The sequence below is a fragment of the Pseudophryne corroboree genome, assembly GCF_028390025.1.
Source record: "Pseudophryne corroboree isolate aPseCor3 chromosome 3 unlocalized genomic scaffold, aPseCor3.hap2 SUPER_3_unloc_45, whole genome shotgun sequence".
In the NCBI taxonomy this organism is placed as follows: domain Eukaryota; kingdom Metazoa; phylum Chordata; class Amphibia; order Anura; family Myobatrachidae; genus Pseudophryne; species Pseudophryne corroboree.
In genome coordinates, this window is record NW_026967536.1 from 359428 (window position 1) to 379510 (window position 20083).

The 20083-nt window shown below is 46.9% G+C and overlaps 1 protein-coding gene across 4 annotated transcripts in view; it reads right to left on the minus strand.

Annotated features, from left to right (window-relative positions):
- Positions 1-8164: 8164 nt before the first annotated feature.
- LOC134984263 (oocyte zinc finger protein XlCOF22-like) overlaps positions 8165-20083 on the minus strand; it is a 55445-nt gene continuing 43526 nt past the window's right edge. For 3 of the 4 annotated variants that reach the window (XM_063949891.1, XM_063949888.1, XM_063949889.1), the window contains exon 7: positions 8165-12064. In XM_063949891.1, the coding sequence (XP_063805961.1) occupies positions 10929-12064 (1136 nt within the window). In that variant the 3' untranslated portion in view covers positions 8165-10928. The remainder of the gene's footprint in view (positions 12065-20083) is intronic. The other variant, XM_063949890.1, reaches the window with a different exon arrangement.

Consider the following 20083-nt stretch of genomic DNA (forward strand, 5'->3'; position numbering starts at 1 on the left):
CAGGTAGAACCTCCTAGACACTTTGCGCCAGGCAGAGCACGTTAGACACTTTGCGCCAGGCAGAGCACGTTAGACACTTTGCGCCAGGCAGAGCACGTTAGACACATTGCCTAGCCACAGACGCCTAGCGGGAACACTACATGATATGCTCCCCAGCCGTGCCAGCTACACATGACATGCCCCCCAGCCGTGCCAGCTACACATGACATGCCCCCCAGCAATGCCAGATACATAAATGGCCACACAGTGCCAGATATGTAGATACAGAAAAGCCCCCACAATGCTAGATAAATGCCCCCACAGTGCCAGATAAATGCCCCACAGTGCCAGATAAATGTCCCCACAGTGCCAGATAAATGTCCCCACAGTGCCAGATAAATGTCCCCACAGTGCCAGATAAATGTCCCCACAGTACCAGATAAATGCCCCCATAGTGCTAGATAAATGCCCCCACAGTGCCAGATAAATGCCTCCAGTGCCAGATAAATGTCCCCAGAGTGCCAGATAAATGCCCCCAGTGTCAGATAAATGCCCCCAGTGCCAGATAAATACCCCACAGTGTATAAATGCCCCCACAAAGCCAGATAAATGCCCTCAGTGCCAGATAAATGTCCCCATAGTGGCAGATAAATGTCCCCATAGTGGCAGATAAATGCCCCCACAAAGCCAGATAAATGCCCTCAGTGCCAGATAAATGTCCCCACAGACATTCCTGCGGAGCCCGTCTATCCCCATGGTCCTTACGGAGTCCCCAGCATCCTCTAGGATGTAAGAGAAATTGTTGTTGCCCTTACCCTAGTCTCTTGCTCCAAGTGACCTGTATTGAGGTCATTGGTACAACAGCGTTGGTTTCTTGACCTAATTGTCCCGGACTTCTGATCATTGTGATCTATACACTTCTTATGTTCCTTCTAAAAGCACTGGTCAGAAATCTGCACTTTATCTTCTCTCCCCAATGTATGGTGACAGCACTGATATTCTGTGGGATACGCCTGATTCCTCTACTGGTTACTGTTGGCATAGTCCTTGCTACAAAGGCTCTTGTTCTCCTGATAGAGTCAATGAGTTTGGACCAAAACTGGCAATTTTCTTCTATATTTTATATATAAAGTTTAAAAAAAAATGTTTTAAAAATTGTGTTGTGTTTTTCTTGTTTAATTAATGGCTGTTAATGCAAATGTCATTTTGTGTAACATATTTTTGTAATAATCAGAGGGTCAGCGAGACGTTATGGAGACAATGTATCATTTACTATTTGCTGCTAATTCCCCCAAAACAACCGGACCTCCCAAATGTAAGTAGAAGGGACTGCAGCAGGTATCTCCCATACCTTCATACATGGACATTTCCAGGTAAGGGTCAGGTAAGTTTATTATTTAAATACAACAACCCTAATTCACCTACAAGTAAAAAAAAAACAACAACATTTGAACAGACAATTAATTTAAAACAAAAAAACATACATATACACATAGCAGAAGGGAATAATAGGATTTTAATACCTATCCTTTTCTCTTAGTCCGTAGAGGATATGAGGGTATGCTTCAAGAACCATGGGGGTATAGAAGGGATCCGCAGGAGACATGGTTACACTATAAGACTTTGAATGGGTGTGAACTGGCTCCTCCCTCTATGCCCCCTCCAGATTCCAGTTATAGGAACTGTGCCCAGGGAGACGGACATTTCAAGGAAAAGGATTTATTTCATTATTTTAAACTAGGGCGAGATACATACCAGCTCACACCGCTAACACGCCGTACAACATGGCATTCAACAAACAACAACAACGCATGCAACGGCATGACCAACAACAGTCACGAATTGACTGAACTCAACCTGAGCGTAACTATAACCAAACTGCAGGTACAGCCTGCACTGGGACAGGTGCCCAGCATCCTCTATGGACTAAGAGAAAAGGATTTACCGGTAGGTATTAAAATCCTATTTTCTCATACGTCCTAGAGGATGATGGGGATGCTTCAAGAAGCATGGGGTTTATACCAAAGCTCTAGAACGGGCGGGAGAGTGCGGATGACTCTGCAGCACCGATTGACCAAACAAGAGGTCCTCCTCCGCCAGGGTATCAAACTTGTAAAACTTTGCAAAGGTGTTTAAACCCGACCAAGTAGCAGCTCGGCAAAGTTGTAACCCTGAGACTCCCTGGGCAGCCGTAGAATGAGCCTGCTGAATCGTATTACAAATCCAGCGCAATAGTCTGCTTAGAAGCAGGAGCCCCAGTCTTGTTGGGAGCCCACAGGACAAACAGAGCCTCTGTTTTCCTAATCTGCACCATTCTGGCGACATAGATCCTCAAAGCTCTGACCACATTGAGAGACTTTGACTCCGCCAAGGCGTCAGTAGCCACTGGCACTACAATTGTCTGGTTAACATGAAATGATGAAACCACTTTTGGCAGAAATTGCTGACGAGTTCTCTACTCTGCTCTATCAGCATGGAAAATCAAATAGGGGCTTTTGTGAGACAAAGCCGCCAATTCAGACACTCGTCTTGCAGATGCCAAGGCCAACAACATGACAACTTTCCAAGTAAGGAATTTTAACTCAACCTTGCATAAAGGTTCAAACCAATGTGATTGCAAGAATTGCAATACCACATTAAGGTCCCATAGTGCCACTGGGTGCACAAAGGGAGGTTGGATGTGCAGCACGCCTTTTACGAAGGTCTGAACTTCTGGAATGGAGGACAATTCTTTTTGAAAAAAGACCGACAAGGCTGAAATCTGTACTTTAATAGAGCCTAGCTTTAGGCCCGCATCCACACCTGAAATTCTTCCGTAGGAGCCTTCTTGAATTCACACCAAGACACATATTTTCTCCAAATACAGTGGTAATGCTTTGCTGTTGCTTCTTTTCTAGCCTGAAGAAGTGTAGGAATGACTACACTGGGAATACCTTTCGGGCTAGGATTTTGCGTTCAACTGCCACGCTGTCAAACGCAGCCGCAGTAAGTCCTGATACACGCACGGCCCCTGTTGTAACAGGTCCTCCCGAAGAGGACAGGGTTCTTCTATGAGCAACTCCTGAAGATCTGGATACCAGGCCCTTTTTGGCCAATCCGGAACAATGAGGATCGCCTGAATTCTTGTTCTTCTTATAATTTTTATCCCCTTCGGAATGAGTGGAAGTGGAGGGAACACATAGACCGACTGAAACACCCACAGTGTCACTAGGGCGTCCACCGCTATCGCTTGAGGGTCCCTTGATCTGGAACAATATCTCTGAAGTTTAATGTTGAGGCGGGACACCATCATGTCCACTTCAGGAACTCCCCAACGACTTGTCACTTCTGCAAAGACCTCTTGATGAAGACCCCACACTCCTGGATGGAGATCGTGTCTGCTGAGGAAGTCCGCTTCCCAGTTGTCCACTCCTGGAATGAAGACCGCTGACAGAGCGCTGGCATGTCTTTCCGCCCAGCGAAGAATCATCGTGGCCTCGGCCATCGCTGCTCTGCTTTTTGTTCCGCCTTGGCTGAATCAAGACCGGCAGACCTGAAGAAGATGTTCTGCTTGCAGTATGCCTTTGTAGATGGCTCTTAATTCCAGAATGTTTATGTGTAGACAAGCTTCCTGGCTTGACAACTTTCTCTGAAAATTTCTTCCCTGTGTGACTGCTCCCCAGCCTTGGAGGCTTGCATCTGTGATCACCAGGATCCAATCCTGAATCCCGAACCTGCGTCCCTCCAGAAGGTGAGAACTGTGCAGCCACCACAGAAGGGAAATTCTGGTCCTGGGAGATAGAATTATTTTCCGGTGCATGTCCAGGTGAGACCCGGACCATTGGTCCAGCAGGTTCCACTGAAACACCCTGGCATGGAACCTGCCATACGGTATGGCCTCGTAGCCCGCCACCATCTTCCCCAGCAACCGAGTGCAGTGAAGAACTGACAACTTTGCCAGTTTCAGAATCGGTTTTACCATGTTCTGTATTTCCAGAGCTTTTTCCACTGGAAGAAAAACTCTCTGCAATTCTGTCTCCAGAATCATACCCAGGAACGACAGCCGTGTCGTCGGATTCAACTGTGATTTTGGCAAATTTAGGAGCCAACCGTGTTTTGCAGAATCGACAGTGAAAGGGCAACATTCTTCAACAATTGCTCCTTGGACCTCGACCTTTTATCAGATCGTCCAAGTACGTGATAATTGTGATACCCTGCTTGCGCAGGAGAACCATCATTTCCGCCATTACTTTGGTGAAAATTCTCGGATTGGTGGACAGACCAAACGGCAACGTCTGAAATTGGTAATGACAATCCTGCACAGCAAATCTCAGGTAAGCCTGATGTGGAGGATATATGGGGACATGTAAGTAGGTGTCTTTTATGTTGACTGACACCATAAAATCCCCCTCCTCCAGACTGGAGATCACTGCTCGTAGAGACTCCATCTTGAACTTGAATCTTTTCAGAAAGAAATTGAGGGATTTTAGGTGTAGAATCGATCTGACTGAGCCATCCGGCTTTGGGACCACAAACAGGCTCGAATAAAACCCTTCCCCCTGTTGAGACTGGGGTATCGTGACAATCACTTGATTTTGACACAACTTTAGTATCACAGCGCTTACTATCTCTCTTTCTGGAAGAGAAGCTTGCAAGGCCGATTTGAAAAATCGGTAAGGGGGCATGTCCTGAAACTCTAACTTGTACCCCTGGGTTACAATGTCTACTATCCAGGGATCCAGGTCCGAGTGCACCCAGACGTGGCTGAAGAGCTTGAGACGTGCCTCCACCGGTGCAGACTCCCGCAGAGGAGCCCCAGCGTCATGCAGTAGATTTGGTAGAAGACGGAGAGAACTTCTGCTCCTGGGAACTTGCCACAGCCTATGACCTTTTTCCCGGACCTCTCCCCCTTGCAGCAAGGAAGGAGGACCCACGTCCTTTTTTGAATCTATTGGGCCGAAAGGACTGCATCTGATAGTGAGGCTATTTCTTCTGCTGCGCAGGGACATAAGGTAAAAAGGAAAACTTACCCGCGGTTGCCATAGACACCAGGTCAGTGAGGCCGTCGCCATACAAAACCATACCGTTAAACGGTAGAGCCTCCATCGCCTTCTTAGAGTCAGCATCAGCATTCCATTGATGTAACCACAACGCTCTCCTTGCAGAGACCACCATGGCATTGGCCCTCGAACCCAAAAGGCCAAAATCCCTTACAGCTTCTTTTAAATATGCTGCAGCGTCCCTGATGTGACCCAGAGTCAAAAGTACACTATCCCTATCTAGTGAATCTACCTCAGATGACAAGTTATCTGCCCACTTTTCAATAGCACTACTCACCCATGCCGTAGCAACGGCAGGCCTGAGTAGCGACCCTGTAGTGACATAAATTGATTTTAGTGTATTTTCCTGCTTACGATCGGCAGGATCCTTTAGGGCTGCTGTGTCAGGGGACGGAAGTGCCACCTTTTTGGATAGACGCAATAAAGCTTTGTCTACTGTGGGGGTTGACTCCCACCTTTCCCTGTCCCCAGAGGGGAACGGATATGCCAGTGGAATCCTTTTGGAAACCTGTATCTTTTTGTCAGGATTTTCCCAAGCCTTTTCAAAAAGTGCATTCAGTTCATGAGAGGGAGGAAACGTTACCTCAGGTTTCTTTCCTTTATACATACAGACCCTTGTATCAGGGACAGCAGGGTCCTCAGTAATATGTAGTACGTCCTTTATCGCCACAATCATGTACCGAATACTCTCGGCCAGTTTTGGATGTAATCTGGCATCACTATAGTCGACACTGGAATCACGGAGTCCGTGTCGGTATCTGTATCTACTATCTGTGCAAATGCACTTTTCTGCGACCCCGTAGGGGTCTGGGTCTGTGACAAAGCATCTTCAATGGATTTTCTCCATGTTTGGTTCTTAAACTCAGATTTATCAAATCTCTTAGTCAATTTTGTCACATTCTCATTTAAATCACTCAACATATTCACCCAATCATCCGTTGGCGGTGCCGATACAGCCACACTCTCACAGTATTTTCTGTCCCCACACCAGCCTCCTCATGGGAAGAGCATTCTGCCTCAGACATGTCAACACACACTTGCCAACCACTGGGGCTATATGAGACAGACCCACAATAAAGCCTGCAAGAGGGGCACAGAGACCTGCCAGCTCACACCAGCGCCTATCCCGGTACTGAGGCCAGTAAGGTGACTGCCCAGCCCTGTTAGCGCTTTTTAATATAATCAATCAGCACCAAATTGCCTGTGCCCCCCTCCCCCATTTTTCACCCTGTTACTTGTACAGCAGTGCGGAGGACAGAGTCAGCATCTCTGCAGCTTCTGAGAGAGAAGATGGCGCTGGTCAGAGCTGTGTGGCTAAGCCACGCCCCCTACATGGCGTGCTTGAGTCCCACTCAAAATACTGATTATACTGGTGGGGGTCCCTGAACTAGTGCCCGGAGCACTGTTACTATGCATGCCAGTCTGATCTAAGGTCTCATGCTGCCCAGGGTGCCCCCCTGCGCCCTGCAGTGCTGTGATAAGCGTGGGAGCATGGCGCGCAGCGCGGTACCTGTTTTGCCGTCACTGAAGTCTTTTGCCTTCTCATACTCACCCGGCTTCTATCTTACGGCTTTTGTGAGGGGGCGACGGCGCGGCTCTGGAAACAAGCAGCTAGGCGTACCGTAGTGACCGAACCCTCTGGAGCTAATAGTGTCCAGTAGCCTAAGAAGCAGGGCCCTTGAACTCTTAAGAAGTAGGTCTGCTTCTCTTCCGTCCCACGATGCAGGGAGCTTGTAGACAGCAGGTCTCCCTGAAAATAACAAAACTAAATAAAGTATTTTTCTGAGAAACTCAGGAGAGCTCCTCAGTGTGCATCCAGTCTCGCTGGGCACAGAATCTAACTGGAGTATGGAGGAGGGGCATAGAGGGAGGAGCCAGTTCACACCCATTCAGTCTTATAGTGTGCCCATGTCTCCTGCGGATCCCTTCTATACCCCCATGGTTCTTTGAGGCATCCCCAGCATCCTCTAGGACGTATGAGAAATGGAAATGAGGAAATCACATGATGTAATTGCAGCTTCCTGACAGGCCACTGCCCCCACTCCACATATACACACTGACATATAATGTCTGCCTCTAGTTACACAGAGACCCCCCCTGTAATGTCACCTCACTATTCACATGAGCTGTCACAATCAGACATAGCCACAATCACAAGTACATACAGTCACTATTGCTGGTTCTGGGCTCCGGCCAGTTCAAGGGAAATCGCAGTCACAATGGCAGCGTGTGTATCCACCTTTACACACCAGACGGGATATTTATACACCGCAACACTGATATTATATGGACACAAAAGTAACAACACAAGTGACACATTAACAGGAAATTGTTTCTGTCACCATAGCGACAATTATCTGGAAATAAGATAATACACAGACACATAAAAAGACTCAACGGAAATCTTTTGTTTTTAAACAACTTTATTTCATATCTTTAATACACAGATTTTTGTCTACATTTCAAACTTAAATACTTTACACAACAGCCTATGGGGGTCATTCAGACCCACCCGCAATAGTGGCACGCAGCAGTTTGCTGGAGGTGGCAAAATGCACATGCACAGCGGCCGCACAGACACACACATTGTGGCTGCATCCTTGAGGGGTGAATGCGGGCGGGCCTGGACCATTTTTCCAGGGGGGCTGCGTGATGTCACATCTGTGTTCATCTCTGATTAACCCCCTATAAGCTTCCAGAGTGCACCTCATATCTCATCTTTTCCAAGTTACTACAAATGATATGAGATCGGTAGCAGCACTACTTTCAGGATTATTACACAGAACACACATAAAGGCGGACATAGCAAATAACAGTAACACATACAAGGGATCAATTAGAAATAAGGAAGCATAATCATCATTAAGTCTAATTATCAACTGGTTCTGTGTGGGACCCATACACCTCTTTACTGCCTCCAGCAGCCCCTGGTACTGCACTGTGACCATCTGCCCTGTCTCCCCCCCAGTACTGCCACCCGTCCTGTCTCCCCCCCACTACTGCCACCCACCCTGTCTCCCCCCACTACTGCCATCTGCCCTGTCTCCTTCCATCTACCATCATCCCCCACTACTGCAACCCCCCTTTCCTCCCCACTACCACCCACTCTGTCCCCCCACTACTGCACCCGCCCTGTCTCTCCCCACACTACTGTCACCCACCCTGTCCCCAATACTGCCACCTGCCCTGTCTCCCTCCACTACTGCCACTCACCCTGTCTCCCCCACTACTGCCACCGCTGTCTCCTTCCACTACTGCTACTCACCCTGTCCCCCCTCTACTGCCACCCACCGTCTTCCCCTCTGCCCCCTCAGTGCTGCTTGGGGACAATATTACCCACACACAGTGCCTCCGGCAGCCCCCACTCCCCACCCTGTCTCACAGCATGAGGACTCTTGATACTGCTGGTAACAGTCCTTCATCTGCAGGTGGAAGTAAGAAAGCTGGGCAGTAAGGAGGCAGAAGCTGCTTCTGGTACCATGGACCCTGGTCATGTAGGGCTGGGAGAGTCAGTAAGATTATGTAATAGTCACCATCTTACAGGCAGCCAGTGCAGGGAGCAGTGAATGGGTGTTTCATTGGTAGGAAAGCGCTGGTTAGGTAACAGCCTGGCTGCTGCATTCTGTACAAGCTACAAACGGTGCAATTACACTGCTCAAAAAAATAAAGGGAACACTAAAATAACACATCCTAGATCTGAATGAATGAAATATTATTTTTAAATACTTTGTTCTTTACATAGTTGAATGTGCTGACAACAAAATCACAAAAATTATCAATGGAAATCAAATTTATTAACCCATAGAGGTCTGGATTTGGAGTCACACTCAAAATTAAAGTGGAAAAACACACTACAGGCTGATCCAACTTTGATGTAATGTCCTTAAAACAAGTCAAAATGAGGCTCAGTAGTGTGTGTGGCCTCCACGTGCCTGTATGACCTCCCTACAACGCCTGGGCATGCTCCTGATGAGGTGGCGGATGGTCTCCTGAGGGATCTCCTCCCAGACCTGGACTAAAGCATCCGCCAACTCCTGGACAGCCTGTGGTACAACGTGGCGTTGGTGGATGGAGCGAGACATGATGTCCCAGATGTGCTCAATTGGATTCAGGTCTGGGAAACGGGCGGGCCAGTCCATAGCATCAATGCCTTCATCTTGCAGGAACTGCTGACACACTCCAGCCACATGAGGTCTAGCATTGTCTTGCATTAGGAGGAACCCAGGGCCAACCGCACCAGCATATGGTCTCACAAGGGGTCTGAGGATCTCATTTTGGTACATAATGGCAGTCAGGCTACCTCTGGCGAGCACATGGAGGGCTGTGCGGCCCCCCAAAGAAATGCCACCCCACACCATTACTGACCCACTGCCAAACCGGTCATGCTGGAGTATGTTTGGGCAGAACATTCTCCTTGGCGTCTCCAGACTCTGTCACATGTGATCAGTGAGAACCTGATTTCATCTGTGAAGAGCACAGGGCACCAGTGGCGAATTTGCCAATCTTGGTGTTCTCTGGCAAATGCCAAACGTCCTGCACGGTGTTGGGCTGTAAGCACAACGACCACCTGTGGACGTTGGGCCCTCATGGAGTCTGTTTCTGATCGTTTGAGTAGACATGCACATTTGTAGCTTGCTGGAGGTCATTTTGCAGGGCTCTGGCAGTGCTCCTCATGTTCCTCCTTGCACAAAGGCAGAGGTAGCGGTCCTGCTGCTGGCTTGTTGCCCTCCTACGGCCTCCTCCACGTCTCCTGATGTACTGGCCTGTCTCCTGGTAGCGCCTCCATGCTCTGGACACTACGCTGACAGACACAGCAACCTTCTTGGCACAGCTCGCATTGATGTGCCATCCTGGATGAGCTGCACTACCTGAGCCACTTGTGTGGGTTGTAGACTCCGTCTTATGCTACCACTAGAATGAAAGCACCGCCAGCTTTCAAAAGAGACCAAAACATCAGCCAGAAAGCATAGGAGCTGAGAAGTGGTCTGTGGTTACCACCTACAGAACTCCTTTATTGGGGGTGTCTTACTAATTGCCTATAATTTCCACCTGTTGTCTATTCCATTTGCACAACAGCATGTGAAATTGATTATCAATCAGTGTTGCTTCCTAAGTGGACAGTTTGATTTCACAGAAGTGTGATTGACTTGGAGTTACATTGTGTTGTTTAAGTGTTCCCTTTATTTTTTTGAGCAGTGTATGTTGCTGGGAGACCCAGGTAGAGGTCGTTGCAGTAGTCTATATGAGATGATACAAGTGTATGAATAACTGTAGGTAGATCTTCTGAGGGAAATAAGTGCTGGAATCTGGCTATGTTCCTCAGATGAGGATCTGAATGTGGCCGATACCTGATGTCTAAGTGTCACGCCACCATGCAGGACACCAAGATTCCGCACATGATCAGCATTTTGTAACTCTGAACGCCCAAGTGTAAGTCTGGTTGGTAGTAAAGCTGAGCTGTAGCCCTGCCCTTTGTTGGTGAGCTTCCATCATAAGGACCTGTTTCACCAGGACTGAGTCACAGCCAACTGGCATCAAACACACCTGGAGCTCAGCTAGACAACCATTTAGGATTGGTACTGGGATCTCAGTAACCGGAGCAAAAGACAGGTTATCTGCATAGCAGTGGTAGATGAGGACATGACATCTGATTATTTCACCCTGCGGTAGCATGTATAATGCAAAAAGCATAGGAAATAGGATAAGCACCTTGAAGAACAATGTATGGCAATGATAAGTATACTCCAGAAGATTAAATTGGTTCCTCACCCGAGTGATGTCTATTGTGTGCAACAAGAGCTGATTTCTTAGAGTATGGAAATGGCCTCTCACCTCTGTGACTTCGCTGATGTGTAACAAGTTGTGATATCCGTATAAAACATTTCCCACTCAGAGCAAAAAAATAGCTTCTCACCTGTGACTTCTGTTATGTCTAACAAGATTTGATTTCTGGGTAAAACATTTCCCACAATCAGAACATGGAAATGGCTTCTCACCTGTGTGACTTCTCTGATGTCTAACAAGATGTGATTTCTGTACAAAACATTTCCCACACTCAAAACAAGGAAATGGCTTCTCACCTGTGTGACTTCTCCGATGTATAACAAGATCTGATTTGTGTGCAAAACATTTCCCACACTCAGAACATGGAAATGGCTTCTCACCTGTGTGACATCTCCGATGTATAACAAGATCTGATTTGTATGCAAAACATTTCCCACAATCAGAACATGGAAATGGCTTCTCACCTGTGTGACTTCTCTGATGTATAACAAGATATGATTTCTGGGTAAAACATTTCCCACACTCAGAACATGGAAATGGCTTCTCACCTGTGTGACTTTTGTGATGTTTAACTATATCCGATTTGTGTGTAAAACATTTCCCACACTCAGAACATGGAAATGGCTTCTCACCTGTGTGACGTCTCTGATGTATAACAAGATCTGATTTGTGTGCAAAACATTTCCCACAATCAGAACATGGAAATGGCTTCTCACCTGTGTGACTTCTCTGATGTGTAACAAGATATGATTTCTGGGTAAAACATTTCCCACACTCAGAACATGGAAATGGCTTCTCACCTGTGTGACTTTTGTGATGTTTAACAAGATATGATTTGTATGCAAAACATTTCCCACACTCAGAACATGGAAATGGCTTCTCAACTGTGTGACTTCTGTGATGTATAAAAAGATCTGATTTGCATGCAAAACATTTCCCACACTCAGAACATAGGAATGGATTCTCACCTGCCTTAGCTGTCTGATGGGTAATAAGCTTTGTGTTCTGTGTAAAACATTTGGCATCTATAGAACAGGGAAACACTGTATCTACTCTCAGAGCTGTAACAGATGCACCAATATCAGAGTGATCAGGAGAATATTTCCCAGGATCAGAGGGATCAGCTGATAGAGCTGGATGCATAATTGGGGTAATGTGGTTATCTCCTGAAGAATCATGTCTACTGTCATTATCATTTATGTCACAATCCGGGGATAACATTAGATGTCCTTCTGAGATATTCCTGCTTGTGTGTCCATCTGCTGGAAATAAAATACATTATGGAAATGTGACATTTTCTGTAACAATATTAATCTTGTAAACAATAGGAGAAGACGACTTTCTGGGACACTTAATTGTAAATGTGTGTGTATAATAAAACATAACTTTTAATGAAAGCTTTATAATATTGTGTATCAGACGATCATTGTGTCCACCCTCCTGAGAACACTCACAATAACAAATGTAATAATAAGATTTTACTTACCGATAAATCTATTTCTCGTAGTCCGTAGTGGATGCTGGGGACTCCGTCAGGACCATGGGGAATAGCGGCTCCGCAGGAGACAGGGCACAAAAGCAAGCTTTTAGGATCACATGGTGTGTACTGGCTCCTCCCCCTATGACCCTCCTCCAAGCCTCAGTTAGGTACTGTGCCCGGACGAGCGTACACAATAAGGAAGGATCTTGAATCCCGGGTAAGACTCATACCAGCCACACCAATCACACCGTACAACTTGTGATCTGAACCCAGTTAACAGTATGATAACAATGAAGTAGCCTCTAAAAAAGATGGCTCACAACAATAATAACCCGATTTTTGTAACAATAACTATGTACAAGTAATGCAGACAATCCGCACTTGGGATGGGCGCCCAGCATCCACTACGGACTACGAGAAATAGATTTATCGGTAAGTAAAATCTTATTTTCTCTAACGTCCTAGTGGATGCTGGGGACTCCGTCAGGACCATGGGGATTATACCAAAGCTCCCAAACGGGCGGGAGAGTGCGGATGACTCTGCAGCACCGAATGAGAGAACTCCAGGTCCTCTTTAGCCAGGGTATCAAATTTGTAGAATTTTACAAATGTGTTCCCCCCTGACCACGTAGCTGCTCGGCAAAATTTTAAAGCCGAGACCCCCTCGGGCATCCGCCCAAGATGAGCCCACCTTCCTTGTGGAATGGGCATTTTTGGCTGTGGCAGGCCTGCCACAGAATGTGCAAGCTGAATTGTACTACAAATCCAACGAGCAATAGTCTGCTTAGAAGCAGGAGCACCCAGCTTTTTGGGTGCCTACAATATAAACAGCAAGTCAGACTTTCTGACTCCTGCCGTCCTGGAAAAAAAAAAAAAATATATATATATATATATATATATATATATATATATATATATATATATATATATATATATATTTTTAGGGCCCAGACAACGTCTAGCAACTTGGAGTCCTCCAAGTCCCTAGTAGCCGCAGGCCCACAATATGTTGTTTCAGGTGAAACGCTGACACCACCTTAGGAAGAAACTGGGGACGAGTCCGCAGTTCTGCCCTGTCCGAATGGAAAAACAAATATGGGCTTTTTTAAGACAAAGCCCCCAATTCTGACAATCGCCTGGCCGAGGCCAGGGCCACAACATGGTCACTTTCCATGTGAGATATTTCAAATCCACAGATTTGAGCGGTTCAAACCAATATGATTTGAGGAATCCCAACACTACGTTAAGATCCCACGGTGCCACTGGAGGCACACAAGGGGCTGTATATGCAATACTCCCTTGACAAACGTCTGGACTTCAGGAATTTAAGCCAATTTTTTCTGGAAGAAAATCTACAGGGCCGAAACTTGAACCTTAATGGACCCCAATTTGAGGCTCATAGACACTCCTGTTTTCAGGAAGTGCAGAAATCGACCTAGTTGAAATTTTTTCGTGGGGCCTTCCTGGCCTCACCCACGCAACATATTTTCACCACATGTGGTGATAACGTTGTGCGGTCACCTCCTTCCTGGCTTTGACCAGGGTAGGTATGACCTCTTCCGGAATGCCTTTTCCCTTAGGCTTCGGCGTTCAACCGCCATGCCGTCAAACGCAGTCGCGGTAAGTCTTGGAACAGACAAGGTCCCTGCTGGAGCAGGTCCTTTCTTAGAGGCAGATGCCACGGTTCCTCTTGGAACAGACATGGTTCTTGCTGAAAGCAAATCCCATCTTAGCTCCCGAGGCCATTAGTCCTCTGTGAGCATCTCTTGAAGTTCCGGGTACCAAGTCCCTCTTGGCCAATCCGGAGCCACGAGAATAGTTCTTACTCCTCTACGTCTTATAATTCTCAATACCTTGGTTATGAGAAGCAGAAGAGGGAACACATACACCGACTGTTACACCCACGGTGTTACCAGGACGTCCACAGCTATCGCCTGAAGGTCTCGTGACCTGGCGCAATACCTGTCCCGTTTTTTGTTCGGGCGGGACGTCATCATGTCCACCTTTGGTCTTTCCCAACGGTTCACAATCATGCGGAAAACTTCCAGATGAAGTTCCCACTCTCCCGGGTGGAGGTCGTGCCTGCTGAGGAAGTCTGCTTCCCAGTCGTCCACTCCCAGAATGAACACTGCTGACAGTGCTATCACATGATTTTCCGCCTAGCGAAAAATCCTTGCAGTTTTGACCACTGCCCTCCTGCTTCTTGTGCCGCCCTTTCTGTTTACGTGGGCGACTGCCGTGATGTTATCCCACTGGATCAATACCGGCTGACCTTGAAGCAGAGGCCTTGCTAAGCTTAGAGCATTATAAATTTGCTCTTAGCTCCAGTATATTTATGTGGAGAGAATTCTCCAGACTTGATCACACTCCCTGGAAATTTTTTCCCTGTGTGACTGCTCCCCAGCCTCTCAGGCTGGCCTCCGTGGTTACCAGCATCCAATCCTGAATGCCGAATCTGCGTCCCTCTAGAAGATGAGCACTCTGCAACCACCACAGGAGAGACACCCTTGTCCTTGGATATAGGGTTATCCGCTGATGCATCTGAAGATGCGATCCGGACCATTTGTCCAGCAGATCCCACTGAAGAGTTCTTGCGTGAAATCTGCCGAATGGAAGCGCTTCGTAATAAGCCACCATTTTTACCAGGACTCTTGAGCAATGATGCACTGACACTTTTCCTGGTTTTAGGAGGATCCCGATTAGCTCGGATAACTCCCTGGCTTTCTCCTCTGGGAGAAACACCTTTTCCTGGACTGTGTCCAGAATCATCCCTAGGACCAGCAGACGTGTCGTCGGAACAACTGCGGTTTTGGAATATTTAGAATCCACCCGTGCTGTCGTAGAACTACTTGAGATAGTGCTACTCCGACCTCCAACTGTTCTCTGGACCTTGTTCTTATCAGGAGGTCGTCCATTTTCTTTGAAGACGAATCCTCATTTCGGTCATTACCTTGATAAGGACCCGGGGTGCCTTGGACAATCCAACGGCATCGTCTGAAACTGATAGTGACAGTTCTGTACCACGAACCTGAGGTACCCTTGGTGAGAAAGCAAATTTTGGGACATGGAGGTAAGCATCCCTGATGTCCCGGGACACCATATAGTCCCCTTGTTCCCGGTTCGCTATCACTGCTCTGAGTGACTCCATCTGGATTTGAACCCTTGTAAGTGTTCAAATTTTTCAGATTTAGAATCGGTCTCACCTAGCCTTCTGGCTTCAGTACCACCATATAGTGTGGAACAATACCCCTTTCCTTGTTGTAGGAGGGGTAATTTTATTATCACCTGCTGGGAATACAGTTTGTGAATTGTTTTCAATACTGCCTCTCTGTCGGAGGGAGACATTGGTACAGCAGACTACAGGAACCTGCGAGGGGGGAAAACGCCTCGACATTCCAATCTGTACCCCTTTGATACTACTTGTAGGATCCAGGGGTCCTGTACGGTCCCAGCGTCATGCTGAGAACTTAGTAGAAGCGGTGGAGGGCTTCTGTTCCTGGGAATGGGCTGCCTGCTGCAGTCTTCTTCCCTTTCCTCTATCCCTGGGCAGATATGACTCTTATAGGGACGAAAAGACTGAGGCTGAAAAGACGGTGTCTTTTTCTGCAGAGATGTGACTTAGGGTAAAAAACGGTGGATTTTCCAGCAGTTGCCGTGGCCACCAGGTCCCATGGACCGACCCCAAATAACTCCTCCCCTTTATACGGCAATACATCTTTGTGCCGTTTGGAATCTGCATCACCTGACCACTGTCGTGTCCATAAACATCTTCTTGCAGATATGGACATCGCATTTACTCTTGATGCCAGAGTGCAAATATCCCTCTGCGCATCTCGCATATATAGAAATGCATCCTTTAAATGCTCTATAGTCAATAAAATACTGTCCCTGTCAAGGGTATCAATATTTTTAGTCAGGGAATCCGACCAAGCCACCTCAGCTCTGCACATCCAGGCTGAGGCGATCGCTGGTCACAGTATAACACCAGCATGTGTGTGTATACTTTTTAGGATATTTTTCAGCCTCCTATCAGCTGGCTCCTTAAGTACGGCCCTATCTGTAGATGGTACCGCCACTTGTTCTGATAAGCGTGTGAGCGCCTTATCCACCCTGAGGGGTGTTTCCCAACGCGCCTTAACTTCTGGCGGGAAAGGGTATACCGCCAATAATTTTCTATCGGGGGAAACCCACGCATCATCACACACTTCATTTAATTTATCTGATTCAGGAAAAACTACAGGTAGTTTTTTCACCTCACACATAATACCCTTTTTTGTGGTACTTGGAGTATCAGAAATATGTAACACCTCCTTCATTGCCCTTAACGTGTGGCCCTAAAGGAAAATACGTTTGTTTCTTCACCGTCGACACTGAAATCAGTGTCCGTGTCTGGGTCTGTGTCGACCAACTGAGGTAAATGGGCATTTTACAGCCCCTGACGGTGTTTGAGACGCCTGGACAGATACTAATTTGTTCGCCGGCCCTCTCATGTCGTCAACCGGCTTGCAGCGTGTTGACACTATCACGTAATTCCATAAATAAGCCATCCATTCCGGTGTCGACTCCCTAGAGAGTGACATCACCATTACAGGCAATTTGCTCCGCCTCTTCACCAACATTTTCCTCATACATGTCGACACACACGTACCGACATACAGCACACACATAGGGAATGCTCTGATAGAGGACAGGACCCACTAGCCCTTTGGGGAGACAGAGGGAGAGTTTGCCAGCACACACCAAAACGCTATAATTATCCAGGGACAACCTTTATATAAGTGTTCCTCCCTTATAGCATTTTAATATATGTACATATCGCCAAATCAGTGCCCCCCCTCTCTGTTTTAACCCTGTTTCTGTAGTGCAGTGCAGGGGAGAGCATGGGAGCCTTCCCACCAGCATTTCTGTGAGGGAAAATGGCGCTGTGTGCTGAGGAGAATAGGCCCCGCCCCCTTTTCGGCTGGCTTCTTCTCCGGAGTTTTAGATATCTGGCAGGGGTTAAATACATCCATATAGCCTCAAGGGCTATATGTGATGTATTTTTCGCCATACAGGTATTATACATTGCTGCCCAGGGCGCCCCCCCCGCGCCCTGCACCCTCCGTGACCGCTGTGAGAAGTGTGCTGACAACAATGGCGCACAGCTGCAGTGCTGTGCGCTACCTGATGAAGACTGAAAGTCTTCTGCCGCCTGGTTCCGGACCTCTTCAATCTTCAGCATCTGCAAGGGGGGTCGGCAGCGCGGCTCCGGGACGAACCCCAGGGCGAGCCCTGTGTTCCGACTCCCTCTGGAGCTATGTCCAGTAGCCTAAGAATCCAATCCATCCTGCACGCAGGTGAGTTGAAAATCTCTCCCCTAAGTCCCTCGATGCAGTGAGCCTGTTGCCAGCAGGACTCACTGAAAATAAAGAACCTAAAAACTTTTTCTAAGTAACTCTTTAAGAGAGCCACCTAGATTGCACCCTGCTCGGACGGGCACAAAAACCTAACTGAGGCTTGGAGGAGGGTCATAGGGGGAGGAGCCAGTACACACCATGTGATCCTAAAAGCTTGCTTTTGTGCCCTGTCTCCTGCGGAGCCGCTATTCCCCATGGTCCTGACGGAGTCCCCAGCATCCACTAGGACGTTAGAGAAAGTATAATAAGACTTAGATATATCTCTCTCTTGTACTGGTAACTAACCATGAAGTATAAATGGAGATGTAGTCACTCGGCAAGTCCTATGTCAGCACCAATGTAAAACAATGGATGGGGACATATTGTACGAATTGGAGATTCTAGATGAACAATAACATCAGTCATATGAGCTGATGGATCAGAGAAATGTCTCCTAACGTTACTCCTGGAAGCATTAGTAAGGTAGCATTCCTTTATGTGTGTGCTCATACTCTGGTAAGCCTGTACATGTGTTACTCACCCTTATATAAGGTATATTGCTACAGCAGAGTAGGTGTGGTACAAGGTACTTTACATATAATACCCTGTAATCATCATCTGCTAAGTTATAATCCATGTTTACACCTCCATCATCAGTGTCTTACCTCTATTCTCTCAATAGTAATAAGAATGATGTGTGTACAGTAAGTATGATACAGATAATTACATATCAGAATCTATACAGCTTCTGCCATACTTCTGCTTCTCATACGTGTGCTACAGGCAGCAGTGAACATCTGAGTGAGAGTGCAGGGAAGACAGCAGAGTCTGATAAGAAAGAGATTGGATCTGCCTTTGCAGGGATGTACCACACCTGTCACCCGTTAGTATATAAAATAATAAATAAGAGGGGCGAGGTCAATCCAGACGTTCTTTCTGGAGCTCTCCTCACTAAGTGGCTTCTTATCTACCCTACCTAATAGCTCTCAGCCGCTGCTGGGACCAAGACCCAATCTATTAAGTCCCCCACTCCTACTGTCCTAAAGCCGCTCGCTCCGCTCACTCTGGGCACTGTTCACTGCTGCAGCCTAGTGACACTGCTGAAGCCATGGGCTGTATTCTGGGGATAAGTGCGCCCAGTCTTTCCTGCATGCTATGGACACCTGACTTGGAAGCGCTTTGGCTCAAGCGGGAGCACTTGCTCTCCCACTCTCACAGGTGCGCAGCTCCCACTATTGCTGGGGACAGAACGGTCTGCCCACAGTCACCGGAGCCCGGCGTTGGTATTGGGAAGTAAGATGGCTGCCATTTTGGATCCTGGTACCCGGCCACCCCATGCTTTGCCTTCAGTAAGATTTAAAATTGATATAAGCTGCTAAATAAGTGTCCTGGTGGCTAGACCGGGGTCACTACACTAAATTGAAGCATTTGCCTGGAGGTGAAACTACCTTCTATTTATATGTTACCACTATCATCTACTTCCTCTCAGTCTACATGCAGAGCCCAGTATCAAGTATCGTCCGAGTACAGCTCATTACACTCTGATTACAACCTGACAGTATATTATTTTGTGGATTTATTCACTGAATATATTTTGCCATTTGTGTCTCGCTGTTCTGAGTACTTCACGTCTGTGATCACACTGACCTCTAGTGGAATATCTCGGTCATTACTGTGTTATTTGAGTTGCATTACATCATGTTTACTTGAAATTTTGGCTGGAAAACCCCCCGTCACCCCAAGAATGTCATTGTGAACGGAGTCATCTTGATGTAACCTCCTGACAGCGTACTACTGCTCCTTATATTTATAGATCGTTTGTATTTTCCTATCTCTGAGAGGTCAGTCTCTTTGTAGCCGGCTTTCCATACCTCCAAGAAAGGTTAAAAGATACCATATCGGCCCCACCTGTCCATCTCTTTGGTATCTCGAATTCAGGTGGTTCTTCTGAGACCGCTACAACATCATCTGCTTCTTCTTGTCAGACGCACAGCCCAGCTGTAATGGCTGAAGACGTCTTAAGACATCCTAGATGATCCTATTACTTTACGCTCTATACATTCTATGTTATAAGCATTTAAGAACTGAAATATCTTCAGAACTTAGCTCTAATATTCAAGCTTTGAGGTCCGATATCAGTGAGATTGGCACTCGTACAGACTAAAATGAAAGAGATTGTTGCGTCTCACAAAGATCTGATTTCAGCACATGACACCTTTCAGGAAGACATGGTCTCTATACGTGATAAAGTCATAGATTTAGAAGACAGGTCTCGGAGAAATAATATCGGAATAATGGGCGTTCCGGAATTCTGTTACAAATGCTGAGCTTTATGATTATACCACGAACCTCTTTTTATAAACTTCCATCGAAGGCATCTGCTGCGGACCTTCTTATTGATAGGATCCATAGACTCCCAAAGTCCA